General features: G+C 40.8%; 1 protein-coding gene across 2 annotated transcripts in view; it reads right to left on the bottom strand.

Moving 5' to 3' along the window:
• The window catches only part of gnaz (guanine nucleotide binding protein (G protein), alpha z polypeptide), a 32,428-nt gene extending 13,649 nt beyond the window's left edge, over window positions 1-18,779 (bottom strand). The window contains exons 1-2 of one of the 2 annotated variants that reach the window (XM_085168546.1): window positions 18,327-18,779; window positions 1,244-2,550 (exon numbers count right to left, since the gene is read on the bottom strand). In XM_085168546.1, the coding sequence (XP_085024672.1) occupies window positions 1,244-1,966 (723 nt within the window). In that variant the 5' untranslated portion in view covers window positions 1,967-2,550; window positions 18,327-18,779. The other variant, XM_085168547.1, reaches the window with a different exon arrangement.
• Between the last annotated feature and the right edge of the window lie 5,203 nt (window positions 18,780-23,982).

The raw sequence follows: 23,982 nt of genomic DNA, 5'->3' as shown, positions 1-23,982 counted from the left end.
GTTATCAGAAATTTCATTGGCGTCACAGCTGTAACAGCAGCACCTGTCAGCAGCAGCACATGGTTTGGTTTTGCTCAGTGGTGTGTTTTGCAAATTTTACACTGTAAAGTGGCAGCATTACAAAATGTTCCCACACAGAAAACAAATGCACAAAGTGGAACCACAGTTTACTGTTTTTCGGTGGGTTTTTTTTGCACATTTAGCCCAAGGTAGGAGAAGAGCTTCATGTTTTAATCAAGACAACTATTTTGGAATCTGGATTTATGCAGGGAATTAAAAAGTCCTAGATCCTTTGCCTGTTGAAAAATAAAAATGACAAAAAATCTTTGTTTTCCTTAGAAGAAATCATGCAACCAAAATTCCCTAAATTTGGATACTGTGCATTTGTTCCCTTCAGTTTGTCTCTATTAAGAGTTGCCTGCCAGGGTTTTCAGGAAAATGTGCAATTAATAATTTTATTGGTTTAGAGGAGACCAGAGTAAACATACAAGTTATGTAAGCCTCAATGGCTTTACTGAGTAATCTTTATTTCTTAATTGTTCCAGGAAACTCAGTAATCAAACAATTGTTACCTTAATTGGCAGCAAATATCTAACAGCACCAATTCTAAAAAGTGTTTTGAACATATCCCTTAATACTTTCAGATTGATGTTATAGCAAACAGTTTCTGACACGAACTAAAAACCACGTGTGTCTCGGTGGATCCATGTGACCACAGGAGGCTTATCTGTGCTCTAGAAGGGGATGCACAGAGAGGAAGTGACACAGCAAAAATGACTTTTCGGAAGCCATTTCTTACATTGATTGTTTCATAGCATGAATATCCAAGCTATGAAACTGAACTACATGGCAAGTGATTATTAGATATCTCTGCTTTTAAGTTTACCTGTCAAAGAATCAGAAGAAATCTTACAGACTAGGATGCTGCTGATAAGATAAATGGTACCTAAATTCCACACAGTAAATCGGATAAATGATGTTTGTTGTATAAAAGAGAGGAATTGTCTCCACTTTAATGTTCTAATCTGATGGTGAGAAACATCCCTCTCTCATGACTGCAATTAACTTTTAACAAGAGATAATAATTACTGAATGTGTGCAAATTGGGTAGATATTTGCCTCGTCCCTCTTCACACTACTCTGAGTGGCTGCTGCCTGTCTGCATTTGTTCAGGCATCTGTGCATAAGAGCATTTGCACTGTCAGAACAAAAGGTGGGCCTTTTTAAAGCTGAATTTTCTTACCGTCTGGTTGTCCTCGTAGAGTTTGAGGTCATAGCCGCTTAGCTCAACACAGAAAATGATTGCTGTCACGCCCTCGAAGCAATGAATCCACTTCTTTCTCTCCGAACGCTGTCCGCCCACGTCTACCATCTTGAAGGTGAGCTCCTTGAAGGTGAACTTGTTCTCCACAATCCCAGTGGTCATGTCACGGGATCGTAGGATGTCCTCGACCGTGGGGATGTACTCGGGTGCAGAAATGCGGTCCAGGTCATTTAGGTAGTAGGCAGTGTTGTCCTCTAAGTGGTATTCATTGGATCGTTGAAAGCACTCCTGGACCCCTGAGTCTGCCCACAGACGTTTCATTACCCCTAGCAGCTCTGGAGTAATCTCCCCCTTGCTCTCAGCTGGCCCTGTAAGGGCAAAGAGCTGCACAGCATCATAGGCGCGGTCAGGATTGTGAAAGTCAATTTTAAGAGTGCTGAGAGCACGGATGATGCGGGTGAGAGAGTCGATGGCATTGTACAAGATGAGTGGCTTGTACTCCTTGCAGGCTTCCAGATTGAAGCCTCCACTGTGGATGATCTTCATCTGTTTGACTATGGTGCTCTTGCCAGAGTTGCTGGTGCCCAGCAACAACAGTTTGATCTCACGCCGCTGCCGCTGACTCTCTGAGTGCAAGTGGCGGTCGATCCGCCGCGAGCGCCGGGCCGCTTCCTTCTCCTCCGAGCTCTGACGGCATCCCATGGTCCTCCACCACGTGGTAAACCCAAAGGAACTCGTGCTGCTACTTGATGGGGAAGCAAATAGTAATGAAGTGGTGACTGAATATGTGGCGGTAGAAGGATTGAAGAGGGGGTTTTGTGTATACGAGCCTTCAGAGTTCGAGAAAGAAGAGATTTCACAATAGACTAGTTGAGGACAAGACAGGAAAGCTACCACACTGACGAGTGACTCAGGAGTGTTTCATGCTTTTTGTTCAGGGGCAGTCTGTGAGTTCTGTGTGGGCAGAACCCAGACTTGTGGGATGCCCACACAGTGGCTGGCTCTGAGGTCTGACTGCCTACTGAAGCCTGGGGTTCATAGCAGGGCTCCCCCTGAGGAAATGTTCTGGAGGAAGGTTCAGGAACGTTCAGTGTATGTCAGTAGAGAAAGTGTTTAGGCTTGATGCGAGCAAATAGCAAACCCCTTTCACTCTCTTCCCACATGGCTCTTGCAGTGTTTTGCCCTTCTTCAGCCTCTGAAATCATCCACCAAAGTTGTATCTTTGGCCTGTTTTGCTTGGTCTTCCTGTGGTGAGATATCTCCCAGTCAACTGAAGGCCTCCAAATCTGCCAACACACAAGACAGAGAGGAGTCGTGAGCTACATGTTCAAGATAAATAGGAACAGTTTTATTAATGACAATTGTGCTGAAGGGACAATTCAACATTATATATGTTTTTGTTTTTCTGGAGGTTAGAAGCTTACTTCAGCAGAAATAGTTACCACTGGAGGAATTAACACTTACCTACTTTGTCTGGTACCTACACAAACAGATCAGCTGACAACAGACTCTCTCCCAGGGGAGTGAGGTTCATATCGTGTCCATTTTTTGTGCAATTATAAACAATATGTTTTCATTTGCTTGTAATGGATTGCATTTTTTTTCTTACTATCTTAAGTCTATGGTTATAAAAGCGAAAGTTACATTTAAAAGCTCCATTTGACAATACCTTTTAAATCAGTCATAGTATTTACTGTTAAAATACCATGTTTTACATTTTGTAGTTAGACTTTTCGCAGTTCAAACTTGAAGTAATCTTTTTTTTTTTTGTCTGTCACATCATTGTGGAGGAATTTTGCTCAACTCTTCTTTACAACGTTGCTTCAGTTCATTGAGGTTTGCAAGAATTTGTTTCTGCACAACTCTCTTAAGGTCTTAAAACAAAATTTCAGTCAGGTTGCGATCTGGACTTTGACTCGGTCATTGCAACAACTTGATCTTTCCTTTTGCAAACATTCTGTTGTAGATTTGCTGCTGTGCTTGGGATAATTGTCTTGCATGACCCAATTTTAGCAAAGCTTGAGCTGTCAGATAGATGGCTTCACATTTGACTCTAGAATACTTTGGTACACAAAGGAGTTCATGGTCCATTCAATGATTACACGGTACCCAGGTTGTGTGGCTGCAAAACAAGCCTGAATCATTTGCCCTAAACCACCATACTTAGTATGTGGGATGCCCACACAGTGTGCTGATATGCCGCCTTTGGTTTTCACCAAATGTAGAGCTTTGCATCCTAGCCAAAGATTTCCACTCCGGTCTTATCTGTCCAAAGGACATTGTTACAGAAGTCCTGTAGTTTGTTGAGATTCACCTTTGCAAACCTAAGCTGTGCTACCATGTTCAATTTAGAGAGAATAAGGTTTCTATTGGCAACCCTTCAAAAGAGCTATACTTATTCAGTTTTCTAATTGTGCTGTCATGAACTTTAACTAAGATGTAGCTCAAGTTGGGGTTTTTTTCTGGGTTTTTTTAATTTATTTTTTATTTTTTCTGAGCCTTGCCCTGGGGTGAATTTGCTGGGATGTCCACGCTCAAGAAGATGGTGGCATTGTGTTAACACACACTTGAATGCTTCAGACCTGCAAACTGCAAAAACTCCTGCTTTTATAGAGATGCTAACACTTACTGATGGTCAGTTAATCTATGTATTTTATTATTAGTATCTGGCGTCCTCTTTCCCTCTTCTTTCTATGAAAGCAGTAAGTGTGCTTACTTTTAAAAACTTCTCTGATTGTAATTATTAACATTTTGCTTGAAGACTGGGACTAAGTGGTTATCCAAACAAGCTGCATACTAAAGGCCATAGACGTACTTATGGTAGGTGTTTGAATGAGGGAGCTCTAAAGGTGCTGGTAGATTTATTTCTGAGCTCGAGGGAGTAGGGATAGCACTGCTTTTAGTTTTTATGCCAAGCCAAGTTCTAGCCTAGTATGACATTATTATCTGCATATTTATGCAAAACTGAGAAGAAGAAATAAAAAATAAATGCACTATTGATTCTTCCTTGATCTAACAGATAGTTACTGAAAGCATGCTTACTAACCTGCACACTTCCCATTTAAACATTGTCATAATACCCATGTTCTGCCTCTTCAGATTACTTCCCTTAACAGGAGCCTTTTGTTACCACTTACTCTGAGGCAAGCTAACCCTGCCTATCCACTTAACAGCACCACACGCAGACTCATTTTATACACAATCAAGGTCAAACATAGGCTTGAACCAGGCGAGATAAACTAAAAAAAACAAAAACAAACAAACACTATCCACCGTTTGAAAGGGAAGTGATGCAGTGTAAACAAAATAAATGTGTTTTCTCTTGCAAACAACAGCATCTCATGCTAGTTCCCTCACAATCCAGTGTCTCTGCCTGTACTCTTTCTGCGCTGGTGTTCAGTAAAACAAGGTGAAATGCTTATTTACTATCAAAGTGGAAAATAACAGGCTCAAGCCAGCAGGTGCCTCTCATGCTTTCATGTTACTGCAAAGCTCTTACTCTTTGCCCAGTCATATGTGTGGCTATCTTTCATATTTCACATGCAAATAGTTTTCGTTCATCTCCCGTTTTCATACATTATTTGCATATGGCATTACTTTTATTTAAATAAAACAAATACTGCATTGGAAGAAGCTTGGTTGCATGGATTTGCATAAACGTCTCAAATGTTCAGAGGCTGACGTGAATAATTACAAGCAGGAATAACTGTGCTACTATTGTTTCTATCAGATTCAGCAACAAATGGGTGCACACTGGAACAGACTAAGCGATGGCAGAATATTGGTATTATCTTTAGACACACACAGAGAGAAGGAGAGCACCTTTTTTTACTCTGGTGCGTGGCGTCCACTCTTCAAAAGACAAAGGACAACAAAGCAGAACAAAGCCATAATAAAGCATCATGACACAGACAGAAAAGAGAGTTGGTTCCTGGCTTCAGGCACCTTACTACCCTCTCAAAATGGCAAAGCCAGCCAAACCGGTTAATGCACATCACTGATTTTTAGAGCCCATGAAACACATTAAAGCTGCGTGCGAAGTCATTCCATTTTGTTATTTCACAAATATGCAGCTCTGACATTTCTGCACTTTTTGAAGTTATACCTCTTATTTGATAATTTCTGTGGAAGTAGCCCATATGGAAAAGATATATATAAATCTTATAAAGTTTGTATCTGTCTTGTATGAAACTTGTATGAAAAGCATACAAGAGTGAAAACACAAATAAGATCCCTTGAAAAATTATATAATGAAACTTGTATGTTTTGGATACTTACTAAAAAAATATATGAAAGTAATGAGAAAGTGGCCACTTTCATGAGTAAATCATGTAAGCCTTATATGATTTATATATGATTTACTCATGAAAGTGGCCACTTTCATGAGTAAATCATATATGTTTTTACTATTTCTTTTCCATATGGGAGTGCACTGGTGAAGTAATATTACACACATTTACACACTGCACGGAGAGGAATGTGGCCTTTTTCTTCCTTACACATGGATAACTAGAGCATATCGCAGCAGGAACCCACAAAATTTTAACAAAAAACAAACACAAATTAATTAGGAAAGTGCCTAGAGGATGAAAACATGCTTACTCTTTGTAACAAATTATACAGTCTAGTTTAAAGTCGAAATAGCTCCAAATGCAAGCGACAGCAAATAAATAATTAGCTTTTAAAGGTCAAGAAAATATCATTTCTTTATCAGGATTTCACATCATGCTTACAGTGCCAACTTTACTTTACAAGGATACATCTCAGGCTTTGGTAAAACTTACAAAGAGTTTGGCGCAAAGACTTAAAATGTAATTGTAACCAGACACAATACTATCACAAAGGCCCCAAATTCATTCCACAGCATGACAACAACCCCAAATATATCCAGGCAATATACAACAGATGCCACTGTGACCTGATCTCAACATCATGGAGCCAGTTCAAGAATACATGAAGACAAATGAAACTAAAGGCACCTACAGACTGTGGGCTTACAGCAGTCTTATAAACTGCATGCCGCTGTTGACAAAAAGACCTCTGGAGGACACACACAAGCAACATTTCTGATGTCACAAATGACGTGAAGCCTTTGAGCCGGTTCAAGCAGTCAGCTCGAGTCACACAGGGTCATACATGTAGCGTGCCTCAGTCTCCTCACACCATATCTCAAACACACCTCACCAGTTTTTCTTTCTGTGTATTTAAGCTGCAGATTCAACCATTCCACCACCCCAACATCCACCGATAGGCTGCAGGAGGATATTTACTCATCACTTCACAATTTTTATCAAATTTTTGTCTTCTTTTTCCCTTAGTCTGTGTTTTGCCACAGCTCTCTTTCTTCTTTTCTCTTTCTCTTCATCCACCACCATCAACAACCAGTTATAGCAAATGGTCGCCCCTCCCTGAGTCTGGTTCTCTGGGAGTTTTTACTTCCCACCATTGCACAGTGCTTGATCATAAGGGATCGCTTGAATGTTGGGGTTTTCTCCAGAATACCGCAGGATCTTTACCTTGGGGCGACCGTTGCTGTGAATTGTTACACACCTGAACTGAATTGAATATTTGCACTACATGGCAAACTCTAGCTGTATCCTGCTGCTGTAATAAATCATTTCAAATGTGAGTTAGTAACTTTGTTTTCTTTTTTTGTTGCCTCCACTTATTCCACTTGGGTTTGTTTTGTATTTTTTTTTATTACGCCAATGTATTTTTGATTGTTGTGCGCTTTCATGTCTCGCCCTATAGGTTGCTTAGTTGGCCACAGTTGCACTACATGGACAAATGTGGGACACCTACACATCACACCTACAGGAGCCGTTTAACCATGGAAACCTGTGCAATGAAGCTCTCAGGGGAAATTTGTTGTGCTGATGTTAATGCCAGAGGAGGTTTGTAACTAAAGAAAATGAGTCAACAGAGCACTGGTGACTTTTACACACAATGTGTCACAGTGCTTACAGTTGACAGTGACATATCCATTAGAAGACATTTCACAAACTGACTTGTTGAAAAGGTGGCATCTTGTTCAATTACAACATTGAAATCCAGCGAGCTCTTTAGAACAACGCATTCTTTCACAAATGTTTGTAAAGGCAGACTGCATGGCTCGGTGTTTGATTTTATACACCTGAATTCAAAGATTAATAGGTGTGGCCCAGTACTTTTGTCCATATAGAGTATTTTTAGTTGCAACTACCAATATTGAACCTCTCTCACAGTGCAACACTGGAGCACTGTAAGATATTATAATGATTCTCTCCTGTTGGTCAGTTTTTGTCTGGGAAAGTGCAAAATTGCTCAGCTTAACACAGCATGAATCCACTACAAGGTCTCAAAGGTCATTGGAAGAGCTCACCTTGCAAATGAATTGAAAAACTGTTTGCAAGTCTACAATACAAAGCTTCTCCAGTTTTTTGTTTGTTTGTTTGTTTTTTTGCATTGACTAAATACACTAACTATTGATTTGATTTTGCTGCATTTTGCACAAAATAGTTCTGAATATTTGTACTAGAACTATTGCACACCGTCTTCTAGAAAGTGAGTGCTATGGGTACATCGAATGACGGAGTATCAGCGTGGAGGCCGAGTGATGAGTGAATGCAGAGCCATGGGGGCCAGGCAGAAAGGACAGCATCTTGATGCATCATGAGGGCTGAAGAAATCTGATAGCCATCATGTGACAGAACCTGGTCACTCTCTTGCCTTTCCTGCACAGCTCTGGCTGCACACGGCCCATCATCTCCCCCTTCACTACTGCTCCCAGAGGCTTACCTCTAATTATTAATTCACCATGCTGCAAATAATTACAATCACACGATTGATTCAAGATGAGTATATGCAGTCACGGTGGGTTTTTGTTGTATAACCTCTCCTACTGTCCTACTGCTGTAGTTATTTATCCCACGAAAATGCTCTTACAATTAGGGTCAGTCACATTAGATTGAGTGGTGATTTTAATCCATTAGAGGCTGAATGGTATTGCTCAGACATGAAATTCGTTCAAAGAAAAATGCATTATGTAACGACTACAGATGACTTACCAAAACGGACAGTATGTGAACAAACATTGACATCTCATAGTGATGTTTAAACACACAGGGAGGATCACACCATATAGGTAGGTAGGGAAAGTGTTTCTTTTAGTCACATCAGTTAAAAGCCTTAGTTTTTAAACAGAAGGTAAACATTAGTTAAAATTAAACTGGAGTGGTGACCAGATCCTGACAGTGAACTTAGTTTTCCGGATAAGAACAGCAATTAGAAAGCACGTTTGGAAGATCTGATTGCAGCTAATGAAGACAACATTGCTGAAGTCTACTTTATGAAATGAAACCACTTATGTCAACGGAATAACAAAGAAAAGGCAACTGAAGGTCCAAGACGGTGCTGAGATGTGTAATGATGAGACTGACAAATGCAGTACAGAACTGCTGGTGATATGCAGAATGGAAATTCTACTATTTTTATAAATGAAAAGGAAAAATGTTGAATGTTAAAAGAAAGGTGAAAAGTGCAGGTGTGCTTTTAGTCATCTTGTAATGGTTTATGAATGAGGTGAGCAGGGCTGTGTGTGTGTGTGTGTGTGTGTGTGTGTGTGTGTGTGTGTGTGTGTGTGTGTGTGTGTGTGTGTGTGTGTGTGTGTGTGTTAAATCCATGGCCAGCAGGCTTCAGTTTCAGTTGTTGTATTGCAAAAACCCCTAACCTAAGAATACTGTCTCCAACAGGTAATAAGCAGGCAAGTTAATTCACAGGCAGATTTATTATTTAATTGGCAATTATTGAAATCCATACTGAATGAATCCAAAAGGTAGGACATTTATTACGACTAGTGTCTCCGTCACACTAGAGTAAAAATGAGGCAGCAAAGACCTTGCAACTAGGTAGTCTGATTATTGCATTATTTTTTTGTTCTATTTTATTTTTTGCATTTGGTTATGAGTTGAAAGAAATCTACAGTCACTGGTTGCAAGTAGTTGCAGTAACAAACTGGTTGAGTGTGTAGCACCCTCAACCTCTTGGTGACCACTTACAAGGTGATTGTACAGATGTGGTAAGAAGCCCATGTCCAAACAATCACAGTCCGACTCAGACCGACTCAAATTGGCAAAGGTTTGCAAATAACTGCTATCTAATTAATAAACGCAGACAGGTTGCCAACTCCAATTCCTATATTAAAGTAAAGTACGCCAACTAGATCACTATTTATGGAGGAGTTTCTGAATTTTGGATTCAAATCTATGAGTTTCAGGCCATTCTTGTGAATTTCTGTGTATGTAGAAAGCAACAGAATTGCCATTTTAATCGAATGATTACAGTTAACCATTATCACAAAGAGACTGCATGCAATTTGCCATCTTGACCAGTTCAATTGCAAGATAATGACAGACTAAATGCAGATTGACTCTTTCCTATTACCATTTTATTGAAGTCTTAGTGCACCACAGTTGCTTTGAAAATGGCAACTGAGTGCGAGTTGTCCCCGTCTGTGAAGAAACCATTTTAAAGTTCATTGCACACATTTGCAATCATTTTGGTCATGCTACAGTCTTCCACCAGTTTTCCCTTGTGTGACTGTAATATAAGTGGCACCTGTGACGTGAAACTGCAACTATTTCATTTAGTGTTTCTAATAGGATCACACAGAAATTCACATGTAATTCTTCTTGATGAACACTTATCGGCCGCAGCATTAAAACCACTGATAGGTGGTGTGGATGACCTTGTGTTGTGTATATCACATTTTTTCCCAATGTAATGTTCCACTGGGAACCACTGGGTCCAGGTAGCACCAGTCACAGCATATTTGTAGACCACTCCAGCCTCATGAAACAGGACAGACTGCCCCGCAAGTCCCAAAAGTTCCGCAGGAGTGGGTTGGGAAAGACACGAGAAAGACGAGGACTTCACCCAACTTTCTGGAGCCCAGTCCAGTCGAGCATTTGTACCCTGTGCTGGAACAGTGCTTATGTGTTCTGACCAAAAGGCATCTGTTTTGCTGACTGAAAGCTTGCTTACTGCTCACAAAAAGAAGTTACTGGTAAGTAAGCGACTTACTGGAATCAAGATAAAGAATTTTTTCCCCCTGTTTTTATAGTCATATCTGAAACCTCAGAAATGAAACAGAAGCTAATCTCTAAATATAAAGCAGTGATCAAACCTTTGAGTATGTCATTTTTCACTTCTGCCTTCAGAGTAATTGTCATATTTATATAGAAAAGTCCAGTCTAAAACGAAACTGAGGTGTTCTCGAGTAAGAGATTCTTAAAAACCATCAGCCCTTAAAGCCAGTTGCCCAATCATGGGATTACCACAGAGGTGGTGAATAATCTGAGATGACTGCAACTTCCAAGAAGTTATGAATAACACCATTTGGTACAGACTGGATTTTCTTAAGTCAATTTGACTAACAGGTGATGATGCAATGAGTTTAAAAGCTTTCTTTCCTAAATGAAGGTATATATATTATTATTTAGACATATTATATTATTACATATATGGATATTATTTGGAGCTGTGCTCATGTTTTTATGTTACTTCTACCATAAATATAAAAAAAAAAACACATCCACATTCATACAGCAAAGACTTTTGAAATAAGGAAGTCTTTTATTTGGAAGAAGATGAGAATTTTATATTTAGCTCGTTAAAAACTAATTTGAATTGAAGGCATGTGGTTCACATCTTTTACAGTATTTTCCTGAATACTTTGGACCACAACGTCATTGTGGTTGATGCACTACACATGACTGAAATTAAGTCTGAAAGCTCAAACTGCCTTTTAGCTGCTCCGGCTTCAGATACAGAGAAAGCGAGTGAGTGAAGTAGATACCATATGGAGAAATATTAGAGATTATTACATTAGCCACAAAATGACTTGCAAACTTTAATCTTTGACAAATGTTACATGTTTATATAGCAGACATAAGCAGAGAGGCTTAAGTGGAGGGACCAGTGGCGCATTTGATGTATTTCCACCCCCTTTGTGAGCCAGAAAATACCCGTCTACAAAACTAACATCGATTTTAAACTCAAATGCACTCTTGTGAGGTGTCATGGCAGTCTGCTGATAGACAGATAGCCTTACAAAGTATACAAAGCAGCTTTTGTGGTAATTCCTGCTACAGTAGGTGTCTCCAAAACCACATATTGGCTATTTATAAGTGAAGAGAGTTCAAACGCAAAAGCCTCACTCAACGTCACCTTCTTGAAAGAAATGAGAGAAGGTTGTAATATTCAGAGACTTTTGTTTTATGTCCCTCTAAATCCACACCCGAACCTCTTGATCTAAATAACGCTACCCTTTGTCAGCAAAAGCCACTACTGCATGTTCGTGAGGATGCAAATCAGGTCACGTGACATTCATGCAGGTCAAGTCCCATTTATCAGTTTGTTTTTACTGGATGTGACAACAGTGAACTCTTTTTTATAGTTACTTAGTTTTCCTTATTTGTTATTTTGGATACTCAGGTCATTTTATATTAGTTTTATATTCATCAAGTTATTGCGTAATATCGTCTGTTTATTGTTTATTTTGCTTTTGTTTAGCAATGAAGTGCGCCTGTCATTTTGTGTGGTTGCATGCAGTTGTGCTGTGCGGTTACTGCTGATCAGCAGTTTTTTTCATTCTGAACTCTGATTTCATCATTTGTAACGTTTCCAATTGTGCCTTTAGTGGTTTTACAACAGTTTCCAATGTGGACTTGTTGGTGTCTGCAAGAAAACGTGCACAAGGACAAGCAAGGACACCGAAGCTTTTGCTGCACGAGGCAATCACAGTTGTTAAGAATGAATTGTCTCAAGTTACATTTACAAAAAACAAGACATTTCATTCAGTGACTGATAACCTGTTGGTAGCTGTCTTTTTTAAGTTACAATAATATATTGTGAAAGATGCTGCAGCCTTTATATCATCATTACCAGCTTGATATACTTGAGTGGCTCCAGTGTGGAAACTATGACCCAGATAACCAGGATTTCTTATCACAGAAAATAAGAAAAAGACACTAAAATGGGCCTTGTGAAAAAAGTAATCATTTACAGGCAGCGTTGCTGACAAATTAGCTTGGAGCAGTACGAGCAGTTACATAACCCACTCTTAATTTTTCTTTTGTGCATGTTATTTAATTGTACTGCTGGGTTTGTGTGTTCTCATTTGTCCCAGTGGCATTCTGTTTAGGTCTCCTACCAAGTAGCAGAGCAGGGGCTGAGAGGAGTCTTAAATCAGTGCTGCTCGAGCTTCTGGAAAGGGTGCTGGAGATGTTACCAGTCTGGGAAGGTTTCCAGGAAATCTTACATCTAACAGCTAATACATAGCAAGATAAAATGGAACTGGTTACTGTGGCTCTGACAATCTAAATCTCTCAAAAATCCTTGTGGGGAAACAAACAAATAAAAAAGGCTGGATTTTTTAACCATACTGCATTTGTTGTGTAGATAATTGCTGTCACTTTGCTTCCACAGGTAAAAAAAAACAAACAAAAAAAACATAGATTGACTCTAATTGATAGATTATTCACTGTTGCGAGTATTATCATGTGAAGCAGGGCACGCTAGGCAGAAATCCAGCTAGATGAAGCAGGATGAAAGCACAGAGTGCTTATAGAGAGCTGCGACGTGTAATAGGACAGAAAGAATTGGTAAATAATATCTGGGTTATCTGAACACTGCACTGAATGATTTTCATGTTTCAGTTCATTGACTGGCTGTGCTGCAACACAACGCTGCAGAATGAGCGACATAAAGCAGACAGTGAGTTTCATGCTTTGAGCTGCAAACTGATGCTAGCTGCTAATACAGATTTTGTAGATTATGGTGGACCATGTGATGCTTTCAGATAAACATGCCGTGTGTCTTGTCGCTCGTGATAACTGAAAGGCATTCTGTTGGTTTGCATATCTCACAGGAATTAAATAAACAAAGTTTTCCAACCTAGAAGGCCCGGTTCTATGTGATGAGTCAGAGCTTTGTGGTTGCCCCACTCTACGTCACATTCACAGCTCATTTCAGCAGTTTGCACCTCTTTAGATTTAACCATATGGCTTAACCCCCATTTTTTTTCTAATAACACACTAATAATCCTCACTTCTTATACATCAGCGTTCTTGAGAGGAGATTGGATTATAGTGAAAACTAAAGAAGCAGTAAGCCTTGTCATCCAGGCTGAGAGCTGATAGATAGTTAACAACATTTATACACTGAAGAGACATTTGAATGGGGTGTCAAAGAATAACTAGTCTAGTCTGCAGCCATGTGTCTGAGAAGCATCTGAGGGGAGGCATTCTGAGAACCTGTAATGACCGCACAGTTGCTTCAAAAACACGTGTCAGGAGACCAACCATTGGCTGGTGGTTGCAGTTAAGTGAACTCAAAATCACCAACATCACTTATGTTCCCTCAGTAACACTCTTGAAACACTGTGGATCAAAAATGGCCTTAAATGCTCTTTAAAAAAAAGTTCCATATTTCAGTCTGGTCATTGTAAACTCTTAATTTAGCCCTCAAAATTGTTTCTTTAACATTTCACGTTCTTACTTTCCGTCACATCCTCACCGCAGACCTCTGAGGAAGATGCCTGCGTAGTATACACATGTGAGGACACAACTCATTCATTACTGAAAACAATGATGGGCAGTGTTCTCCTCTCTCTACTCCCCCAAAACAGTGGGCTATTTAGAGGGTGGAGACAGGGTGGGGGTGAGGTCGCTGTATGATAGATGCTTTTCCGTGATAATACTCTGTTTAATGTTCCTCATCTCAGCGGCTGTGTTCCCCCTTCTCTAATCCAGCGGGTCACACTGAATCACAAGGCCAGCCAGCAATGACAATGGCATGTTTGTGCACAGGCTGAGCCTGTACGCTGTGTGATGTGAAGGGATAAGATGGCACAAGGTGGACACTAGAGGCTCGCGTGCACACGCTGCTGTATAAAAGCAAACGGGGGCGCGCATGCATGCCTTTGGATACAGTAGACATTCTTCGGCTTTTGAACCGTATTAGGTAGATCAAATGCAGGTTGGTGCTATGAACACTGTAATCTGCATTCAAACACTCACTACAGCACAGCATTCATTTGGGTCATGACAGATAAGATAAACGCCTTCTCTAACAGAAGGAAATTGCGGGTAACAGACACTTTCAGGCTTCTACAACCCACAGGCATTATCTGCTGTTAGTGATTTGATAACTGGAACAGGAAAAAGAGAAACATCTTACTCTGCAGCAGATGCAACACTTTAATTGCCATTAACCCACCCAATGAGCTCTGTAGAATTAAAGCACAAAGGACAATGACAAATGAAAAGGGAAAAAAAGTGCTACTTAAACTATTAGGCGCAAACAATGTTTGATGTTACAGTGGGTTTCTGGTGCGGAGGTCTTGGAGATGACGATGAAGTATGTTTTTCAATAAATTAGTTCAATTACACGAGTATAGTTTAACTGTATGTTGTGTGTTTACATGAAGAAAGAGCCTAGAGCATCGGCTATGTGAAAGTGCCGAACTTTATGGAAACAGCAAGGAGCAAGTGGAGTGAAGAAGTCACCGAGATACACCACCAGCTTCACGTCATTTTCAAATGTTTTCTTGGAAAAGGTGACCTGCACGCCCTCATCAAAACATTGAAATGTGGCTGTGATCCAGAAAGCCTGAATTAAGAGTACAGACTGTAAAGCATGCCTCTCCTTTTCTCTCTCTATATATATGGCATATATCAGCTTTCACTTCTTCCACTAAAGATCAACATCCCTCAGCAGTCGGTTGTAGGCCGTAGCCCTCGCTCACCACCACCCTCTCTCTCCACCACCTCCTTGTTGTCATATGACCACTGTTATGTGTGCGCAGTGGAACACAAAGTTGCTCTGTTAGTCCCCTCTGCTGTGCCCTCTCATCACTCAGATTTGAGTGCTGGAAGCAAGGCCCTCTTGCTGGCCTGCCTCAGGAAAACAGACAGTCCCCTGTATGCGACTACCAGCAAAGATTAGAAAGGAGGGCAACGAGAGAGAGAGAGAGAGAGAGAGAGAGAGAGAGAAGGATGAATTGAGCTGGTGTTGTTTTATATAACACCAAAGATAATCTAATCCTTACTCATTCACTGAACCCCACCCTAAGATTTTGTTCGATTCCTCTGACAGCTTTCTCTCATTGATCCTTTACTGTGAAGTCGATTATTAGCCCTTTCTACAATCAGCGGCTGCCTCTTGAAAATGAGCTGCCAAAGCATGTCTTACAGCTGTTTGTGTGGAGATGACACTTTGTTCCAGTACCTGGCTAGGATTAAAGACCCAAAACAAACACAAATGCTGAGCCAGCTGAACAGAGCGGTGCCCCGCCTGAACATAGCAGCAAAGCAGCTCAAACACACACACACACACACATACCTTAGGGACACGCATTTCCTTAGTGTTTATTTAACCATGCCTGCATAAAGATTGGGTTTCATGTTCACTCTCACAACTACCAAGACAAACGCTGTAAGAGTTGTGTGATAATTCTGCTGGTCCCCCTCCAGGAAATAAATGACACCTTAGATTAATCATTTTATTAAGTAGGCTGCTGAGGGAGCTACGCTCAGGCCCCCTTGGTACTTAACTGTAATAGAGCTGAGTTTAATTGTCCAAGCTGGTGGTGTGCTCACCTACAAGGTTAAAAAGATTGCTAAAAGTGCACCGGACGGTGACGCTGGCCCGCTCGGTGTTGCGAGTGACTACCTCAACAGCCGCTGTCACTTTAAAACCAACTGTGTCCCTGCTGTCCCCTGCCATTATGTCACCCAGTGGAATGGATGTAGCAAGTAACAAAAGAGGTGGAAGGAGGTCAACTCAGCATAGGGTTTGCCACACTATTGCTCTTATTTGAATATGAAAAGCAGTGCAGTGTAACCGCACACTGCCACGTTAACGGAGAAGTTGCTATTGAGGTGTGTATTCACACCTTTGCTATCTGCTCATCATCTACAGAGAAAATAAAGTACAATATGATAAGAGGGGCACCTCAGTGCCATTTATATATATATATATATAAGTGTGCGCGCGCATGTGTGTGTGTGTGTGTGTTTGTGTCTGAAACTTGAAGGCCCATTATGTAAGCATGTGATTAACCTTTATACTTCACACTGGACCTTGTCATCCCTCATTTTAAAGCCAAGGTCATCGGTGACCTCTGACATTTGTAACATGTTGCAGGGAGAAGCGGAAAAAACAAACAAACTGCACAGCTGAATCTGATGATGAATCTGTATTTAGAGCAGCGCACGTTGCTGACTGGAGCTGAAACATGCGAGATATAGGGAGAATGCAGGGAGAATGCAAAACGTTCAGTGTTTTGCACCAAATCCTGGTTCAGGCTGCAATGTTACAGCCCACAGTTTCTTTCTTTCACCCAAGACAGGCATCTTCTCTTGAGATAGCATCACGATGCATCTGCAGGTTTTTGTTACAAGCTCTAAAGAACAGGTCAGATCCCTTGAAGTCAAACATATGTGGGCAAAATGACTGATATCAATACCTTTTGTTTTACATGGATTTCAGTCATATCCTACTTGAAGATTGCATGTGATTTACAAACAGAACGTTCATCGAAAAAGTGCTAAAAGTCTGGCCTTGTCTGAAAATGCAAAGCATTTAGTTTCGTAAGAACACTAGATTGAATTTCCTGCTGCCTCTAATGTGTTTATCTGCATTTGTAGATGCTGTACGACAGTATTTCCTTCCACTTATTTTAATCAATCTACCATTTCTGAGCCATCCTGAGATCACTGGTCCTCAAGAAAGAAGAAGAAAGAAGGCGTGGTGGAATTTCCACCATCTTCGCTTGCTTCACAGATGTCTCAGGGCCTCACTGGCGCTGCTGCTTTTGCTGGTGGAACTATCACAGACACATCCATCACTTTGTCTTCGCCCAGAACGAGCGCTGGCTTTCTACCACCATGACATTAACACAGTCTTTTGGTCCCACTCAGCCGTCCATTCTGTTCGAAATCTTGCCTTTCCTTCTTTCCCTCTCTTGCTCGATGCTGCATCAACCTCCGCCCCTCTGCCACATCTGCCTCCCTATCGTTAAACCCCTGGCCCCTCAACCCCTCCCTGCTTTGGCTTTCTCTTTTTCTCTCTCGAGCATGTAACACAAACACACATACAATATACACAAATACACATGCTCTCCTGATGCTACACAAAAAATTCCAACTGCCACTTACAATAAATAAATAAATAAAAATACAGTAATGCTCTGTTGGAAATGTGAAATGTTGAGACAGAAAATGTTAGAAATTGCCCTGCTTTGCCTGCTGAGTAATGAACATGCTCTGCTTTCTGCCTCTTTCCCTCTTCTCACCGTCAGGATTTAAAATCATGAGGCAGACACAGACAGCTGGACAGAAAACAAACCAAATAAATCCCTGTTCAACATCCAGATTATTAATTGATGTAAATTTACCTCATGGGACAGCAAGCTCCACACTGGCAAATCCTACAATGTTCCCATGCCAGTGTCGGGCCACATTTTGCCTTCCTATCCCACTGTCTGCAGAACCAAGCTCCACAGGAATGGTACACCTCCCACTCCCACACTGCACGTTCACATTCAGTGTCTCGTAAAGCCAGTTGTAAGCACCGAACACCTGATCGTGTGTGTGTGTGTGATGGCGGTTTCGCTCATTTCCCCTCTTTCTGTTACACCTTATGGCCTGGACAGAGCATAGAGATATTCATACAAACATACAGCCTCGCACACGCACACACATTTAATCCATCCTCCACTTGCCCTATATACAGTAATTAAATTAATTTATCTGCACGCAGATAAAAGCATTCTATAAGAATTGAGGATGCTCTGGAGAGATGATGAGTCAAATTGCAAGCACAGATAGCAGCGTCCGCTGGCACAGAGCTAACAGGGTGGAGGAGGGGACTGGACAGGCTGCTTGCTTGCTTTGGTGCATTTTATGGGAAAATACAGTCTGCCTCAGCAGCAGAACGGCTTCAGTGAAATATCATCTTCCTGTCTCAAAGCAAGCCAAAATAGCGAAATAGGAAGCGTTGTGAGAGTGGCGAGGCTTACCGTGTTCACAAGCCAGCATCCATTTACAAAGGATACTGCAGACAAGCCCTTGCAGGGTGAGAAAGGCTCTGTACAAGCCACCTTTAGTCCTGCTGCTCCATCTTCATGCCTTCCTCATGTTCACAGGGTGAAACATTCACATATACATCTCTCTCTTCCCGCGGCCCTCTTTCTCTCTCTCTCTCTCGCTCTCATTAACGTCTGTGTTCTATATCCTCTCTTGTTTGCTTCAAGGCAGTTGAGACACTGCAGCGATGGGGGTGGAGGGTGTGTATATGCGTGTGTTTGAGTGTGTCAGAGACGGAGAGGCAGCGAGAGGGAGCGCAGGGCAGAAATGGAGGGAGGAGTCAGCAGGGATAGAGAGAGAAGGGGGAAATGGTCAGGATTAAATCATGAGAGTAACAGAGAGAGAGAGAGAGAGAAAGAGAGAGAAAGCAGGCTTTGATGGGGGAGCCACAGCATCCTTGCTTTATGCTAGAAAAACACACATTGGTATTTAAGCAATCCTGAAGGTTAGATTATAAGTATATATGGCAAGTAGATCTGCCCCTTAAAGAGCTGTCTGCTTGTTGACAGTGCAGCAGCAGGATTGGTTGTGATTTCATTGATGACTGAAAAAAACATACAAGATAGGGAGAGAGGGAGGTGGAGGAGGGAACGGGACAGAAGAAGAGAGGAAGGGAGGGGAGAAATGACGACAAAGGAATGGGAGGGGGATTGGACGATGGTGTAATGTGCTGTTTCCGTGCCAACTGTTTCTGTGACAGTGTGACCACTTCCTTTAATGCTATTGGCTATAACAAAGAACTGATAGAGGCTTGGGCAAATGAGGCAGCGTGTCATGCGGGGTGTGAATGGGTTGTTCTTTTCCTGTGTTTCTTCCTCTTTTCGTTTATCTCTGAGAACGACAATAAAACAAATGTGTTTGACTAGACTGCGGCCACAGAGAACACACGCAAGTCTACCCCTAGAGACGTAACGATTGCACCGCTGGAGTGTGATTGCTTTGTCATTACGAATGCCACTAGTGTGTGAAGAGACTCCCCTTATATTACTAACGCACAGATTCACACAGACACGCACACACCCAAATCAGACCGATCAACAGGAAAGAAATCCCCAGATCAGGTCGCTCAGGGTGTGTAGTGTAATGCAATTGCCTGGACACCAACCCTGGTGTCATGAACAATGAGATAATTAATCGGCTATAGGCCAGAGCAAGTGCACATCTGGTGCGGGTGAACAACTTTGCCTCTCGCCAACCTTTCATCTGGGCCTTTTAATCCAGGCCGGCAGGCACGTGTTGTGCTGCTCCCATTCTTTCTCTCTGTCACTTTCCCCCTCGTCTCTCTTTATCCTTATTACCCCATTCAACGTCTACCAATATTTACCTTAAACACCCTGCTCCTTCCTCTTTAGCAGCTGTCAGGTTACGGCAGAAATCTTCCAAATCTCGGTTTCTGTGTAGAGGGAACTGTTTTCGGATAAATGAGTGACTGAAACTAAAAACATGGGTATAATAGCACACTCTAAGTCAGGTACATACAACCACAAACACCCACAGTGGGGAGTCCCTATCCGTATCATCGATTCAACAGGACAAGACTGCATTGAGGCTTCACTGGTGCACAGAGGACGGCACAGACACAACCTGCCTGTTCAGATAAGACGTTTTGGCTTTATACTCAGTCGTTGTTTTCACTTAGGCTTAGTAGCTGTTGTTGACATTTCACCTTCAAATGTCAAGCCAGTGATGACATACCTGTTGAAGAAGAGGAGATAAAGCTCCAGGTGTGACGGAAACATTTGCGTCAGGCACGTTTTGATGTATCTGAATACAAAAACGTTCACACACACAAATGATATGCACCGTTGCCACCATTTTTTCCCTCTGGTTCACATAACATCTTGACTCGTTTAAGTAAACACCTCGCTGATCTTATTTTGGTCTCCCCTTGTTGTACAAGCCGCTGTGGACTGAAGAGCACCAGTGTTTGGCGGCACACAGTCTCATACTGTGTTTTTTCATGACTGTTAACAACCAGAAAGCCTCACGATTAACACACTGCTGTTCCAGTGACATTAAGTCTGGAGATAATCGTTTGGATGTAATATTCATATAATTAAATGATAATGGTTTTCATCCTATATTTTCTTAATTAAAAAAAAGAATAAAAAAATATCACTGCTTTCATCTTTTTGCTGCTTTTAGACTCAAAACCGTTCTTTTTCTTCTTATAGGGAGCGTGTTTTGCTTTTCCATTTATATTGTCACAGTGGTGGACTGTCATACTAAACATGGCTAAAGGTTTAAAATAAAGAGGTTAAAAGGCTATTAGCCAAAAAGTTCAGACTGCTCTAGACTCTATATCAGCGATCCAAAACCTTTTTTGCTCCACGGACCGGTTTATGTCCAACAATATTTTCACAGACCGGCCTTTAAGGTGTGATAAAAACAACAAAATAAAACCAGTACCAGTACCAAAAAAAAAAGAGAATTTATTCATAACACATGGGAAAAGACCTAGGGAAACCAAGTTAACAATTAAAAAACAACGATAAAAACCATAAATTTCACACCCAGAGAGCTTCAACTCTCGTGGCCCGGTACCAAACGACTCCGGTCCGTGGCCCGGGGGTTGGGGACTGCTGCTCTATATGGTCGTCTCAGGCACATGGCTGACATGTGGCACACGGGAGGGTGGCCTTTAAGGGAGAGCAGGTCAAACAGCTTGTTTCAGACACCAGATGAAGAGCCACTATAAGATAAATGAGGATTTATTTTTGAACCGTGAATCATCAAAAGTTAACAGTAATAACAAATAAAAAATAGGGAGCTGCTATGGAGCATAAGGGCTTCACTTTAAGTAAGATTTAACATGCCCATGGAGCTATGCAACAGCTAGTGTGTGCATGGCTACTGCAGATTACAAGATCATAAAAAGAAAGAGCATCTTAAAAGGAAATAGTTCACTTAAAGTAGTATGTAGCACTAATAGTGGCCCAAAATAAAAATATAAGTGAACTTAACAGATGAGCGATGGTTAAAAAGTGTTAAAAATGAAGAAAACTGCTGAAATTCTTAGCTAACCTAAGCTAACCTGAAAATAATGAACACACATTTAAAAGTGGTCACTAAACAAAAAGCTGGGTATGGGTTTAAAGTACTAAACCACTTGTTGGGTGGTTTGTTAACCACCACTGACATATAGGAAGCTGAATCATACTGCTAAGAGAAAATGGTTAAAAAAAATAGTTCAAACTGACACATTTAATCTTTGATGAAGTTAGGTAAGTCCAGTAAGGCTAAACTTGCTATACTGTCTTTTAAATCCTAAAAATGAGTTTTGCAGAAAGATCCTTTTATATTTTAATGTTTGCTTTATTATTACTGTGTACAATCATTGGTTTTATGTTTTATAAAACTTTAGCATTCCTCCATCCCTTTCACTCTCCATATTCCTTTTTGTCTCTCCCAGATTGTCTCTGTGCCTCTCACAGCTTCCTGTCTCCCTAATCCTTAATCCTGTGGAAATCGGTCAGGCAGAATGAGCCAGCTTTGATCAGGCTCTCATATCAGGCGTGCTAACAGTGTAAGCGCACCCGGATCCCACAGAACCCCGGAGCCCAGGGGGAGAACTTCAAACAGGCGTTCACCCCCTGACTCTGCCTGAGAGGAAGGTGAAAGCCAGGCAGCAGAGATCCTGTCTCGAGAGACTGTGAAAGAAGCTGTGTCTCTTTCTATAAATTTAGCAAACATTTACATGAGGACGTGTCACCATCCAGCTGTAATGACACACTTTCTTTCCTGTGTGAACTAAACTTGCTGTGGGAACAGAGATCAGTACAGGGTGTAAAGCAGAGATGTAAAAGTCGCTTTTGTAAGCAGCGTCTCTGACACCAAGCATAGAGTCTGTGTCACTGGTGTTCCTGTGTTGTGATTTATGGCTGAGGATTGTAATACTTATCCTCAGCCTTATCATAAAACAACTAATGGACAACCTTTTAAGCTTAGGCTTCTTTAAATGGTTGTACAGAGCACCAAAAAAAGTCCAAAACAAACATGGCACATATGCCATATTCATTTTGTAATTCGGAATGAATCCCATGAGGTACACAAGTTATGAAAATGACATCATCCTTTCAATCATTCATTCTCTTCAGACTTTGTGCACAGGGGCAGGTATTCTAAGTGGAGAGGTTATCGTACATTGCTAGATAGTGATCACATTAAAAAAAAAATGAATCACAGAGGCTTTGTAAAACCAACAGACAGGGTACATAAAGGATTTCCTTTCTCACAACCACATGACCTGGAGGTTTGTGCTCTCTGCAGATGTACAACAATACTGACAGTGTACTCAGACTCTCTGTTTAATCAGTTCAGAAGTATAATCAGGTGCTTTAAATCAGCCAGAGAAATGAAGCATTTAGCAGGGCCAGCGTGAGCGCAAGATGTGCACCATCTGATCTGTGATATGGGACTACCTGCTGCTGTAATAAAGTAAGAATGATAGTGGGAAAACATTTTTCCTCCTTTTCTCCTTTTGAAAACATCACTTTTGGCAGTACTGGACTTTAAAAACTTAAAATGAAGAGTAAATTCAGCAAACATGGCCTATATAAACTGAATTTTATCTGATAATAACAGCAAATAACAAACAATGAAAAAAATAGAAAGCCCTGCATTTACATGATCTTCCAAGTGTTGCGCTCTGGTGTGGCATCTAGCTTGGTTTTACTGTAAATGCTGACACCTAGTGGCCAAGCATGTACATAACATATAGTTTGGATGTACCAGCTGTGGTGACCCCTGGTGAATAAGGGAGCAGCCGTTTCTTCTCCTTCTTTTTTGTTTCACCACATAATTATATATCCAAAAGCATTGTCATAGATGCAACTTCACCTGCAACCTCAATCAGGTACAAATGTTTTCAATTAAAAACATTAAAACATACACATGCAGCCTATTATCATTGTTGTAGTGTGTGTTTCTTTCTGTGTGAAGACATATTATGACAATGTAATCCATCATATTTATTGTGTGAAAAAGCCCATTGTTGCTGATAAGTGATTCTGGTTCAGCTATATTTTGGTTCCACTATTTTTAAACCTTGCCCAAGGTCCTCATTTCATTTTTTGCAATATTTATCTATAGACATAAAAACACACATTAGACAAGATGTGTCACCTCTGAGCTCATGTGTGCTAATTACAGGAAACGGTTCAATATTTGTAATTATGTACTTTATAATTTCTTTTAACAAAGTTCACTTTTTCCAAATACATAATTCCCATTTTTGTGTCATTTGTAGGCATAATTTGCACTTCTTGTTTCATATTTTCACATTTCATTATATCTGGAAGATTTTTCTTGTGGTGTTTGATTAAGTGCTGTTATTCTTAAGCTTCTGACCAAATAAAATTATTTTAGGGAGAAACTGGTATTTTAATGACGTTCAAACACCACTTCAACCATCTGTTTCACCCAAAAGATCTCCCCATTTTATTCTCATTCTACCCGTTGTTTAAAAAAGATATTAACTTATGATTCCTACATAGTATTCATTTTTTTAATTAAACATTCTGCCTGTGCTTTCTGTTTACTTTTGGGATAATTCTGCAAGGCCAAACACGCTCATGCACCAGTGGATGT

This window comes from Neolamprologus multifasciatus, chromosome 7 (genome assembly GCF_963576455.1).
Source record: "Neolamprologus multifasciatus chromosome 7, fNeoMul1.2, whole genome shotgun sequence".
NCBI lineage: Eukaryota > Metazoa > Chordata > Actinopteri > Cichliformes > Cichlidae > Neolamprologus > Neolamprologus multifasciatus.
Note: the sequence above shows the minus strand (reverse complement) of the source record. Positions and strands in the feature narration are given on the sequence as shown.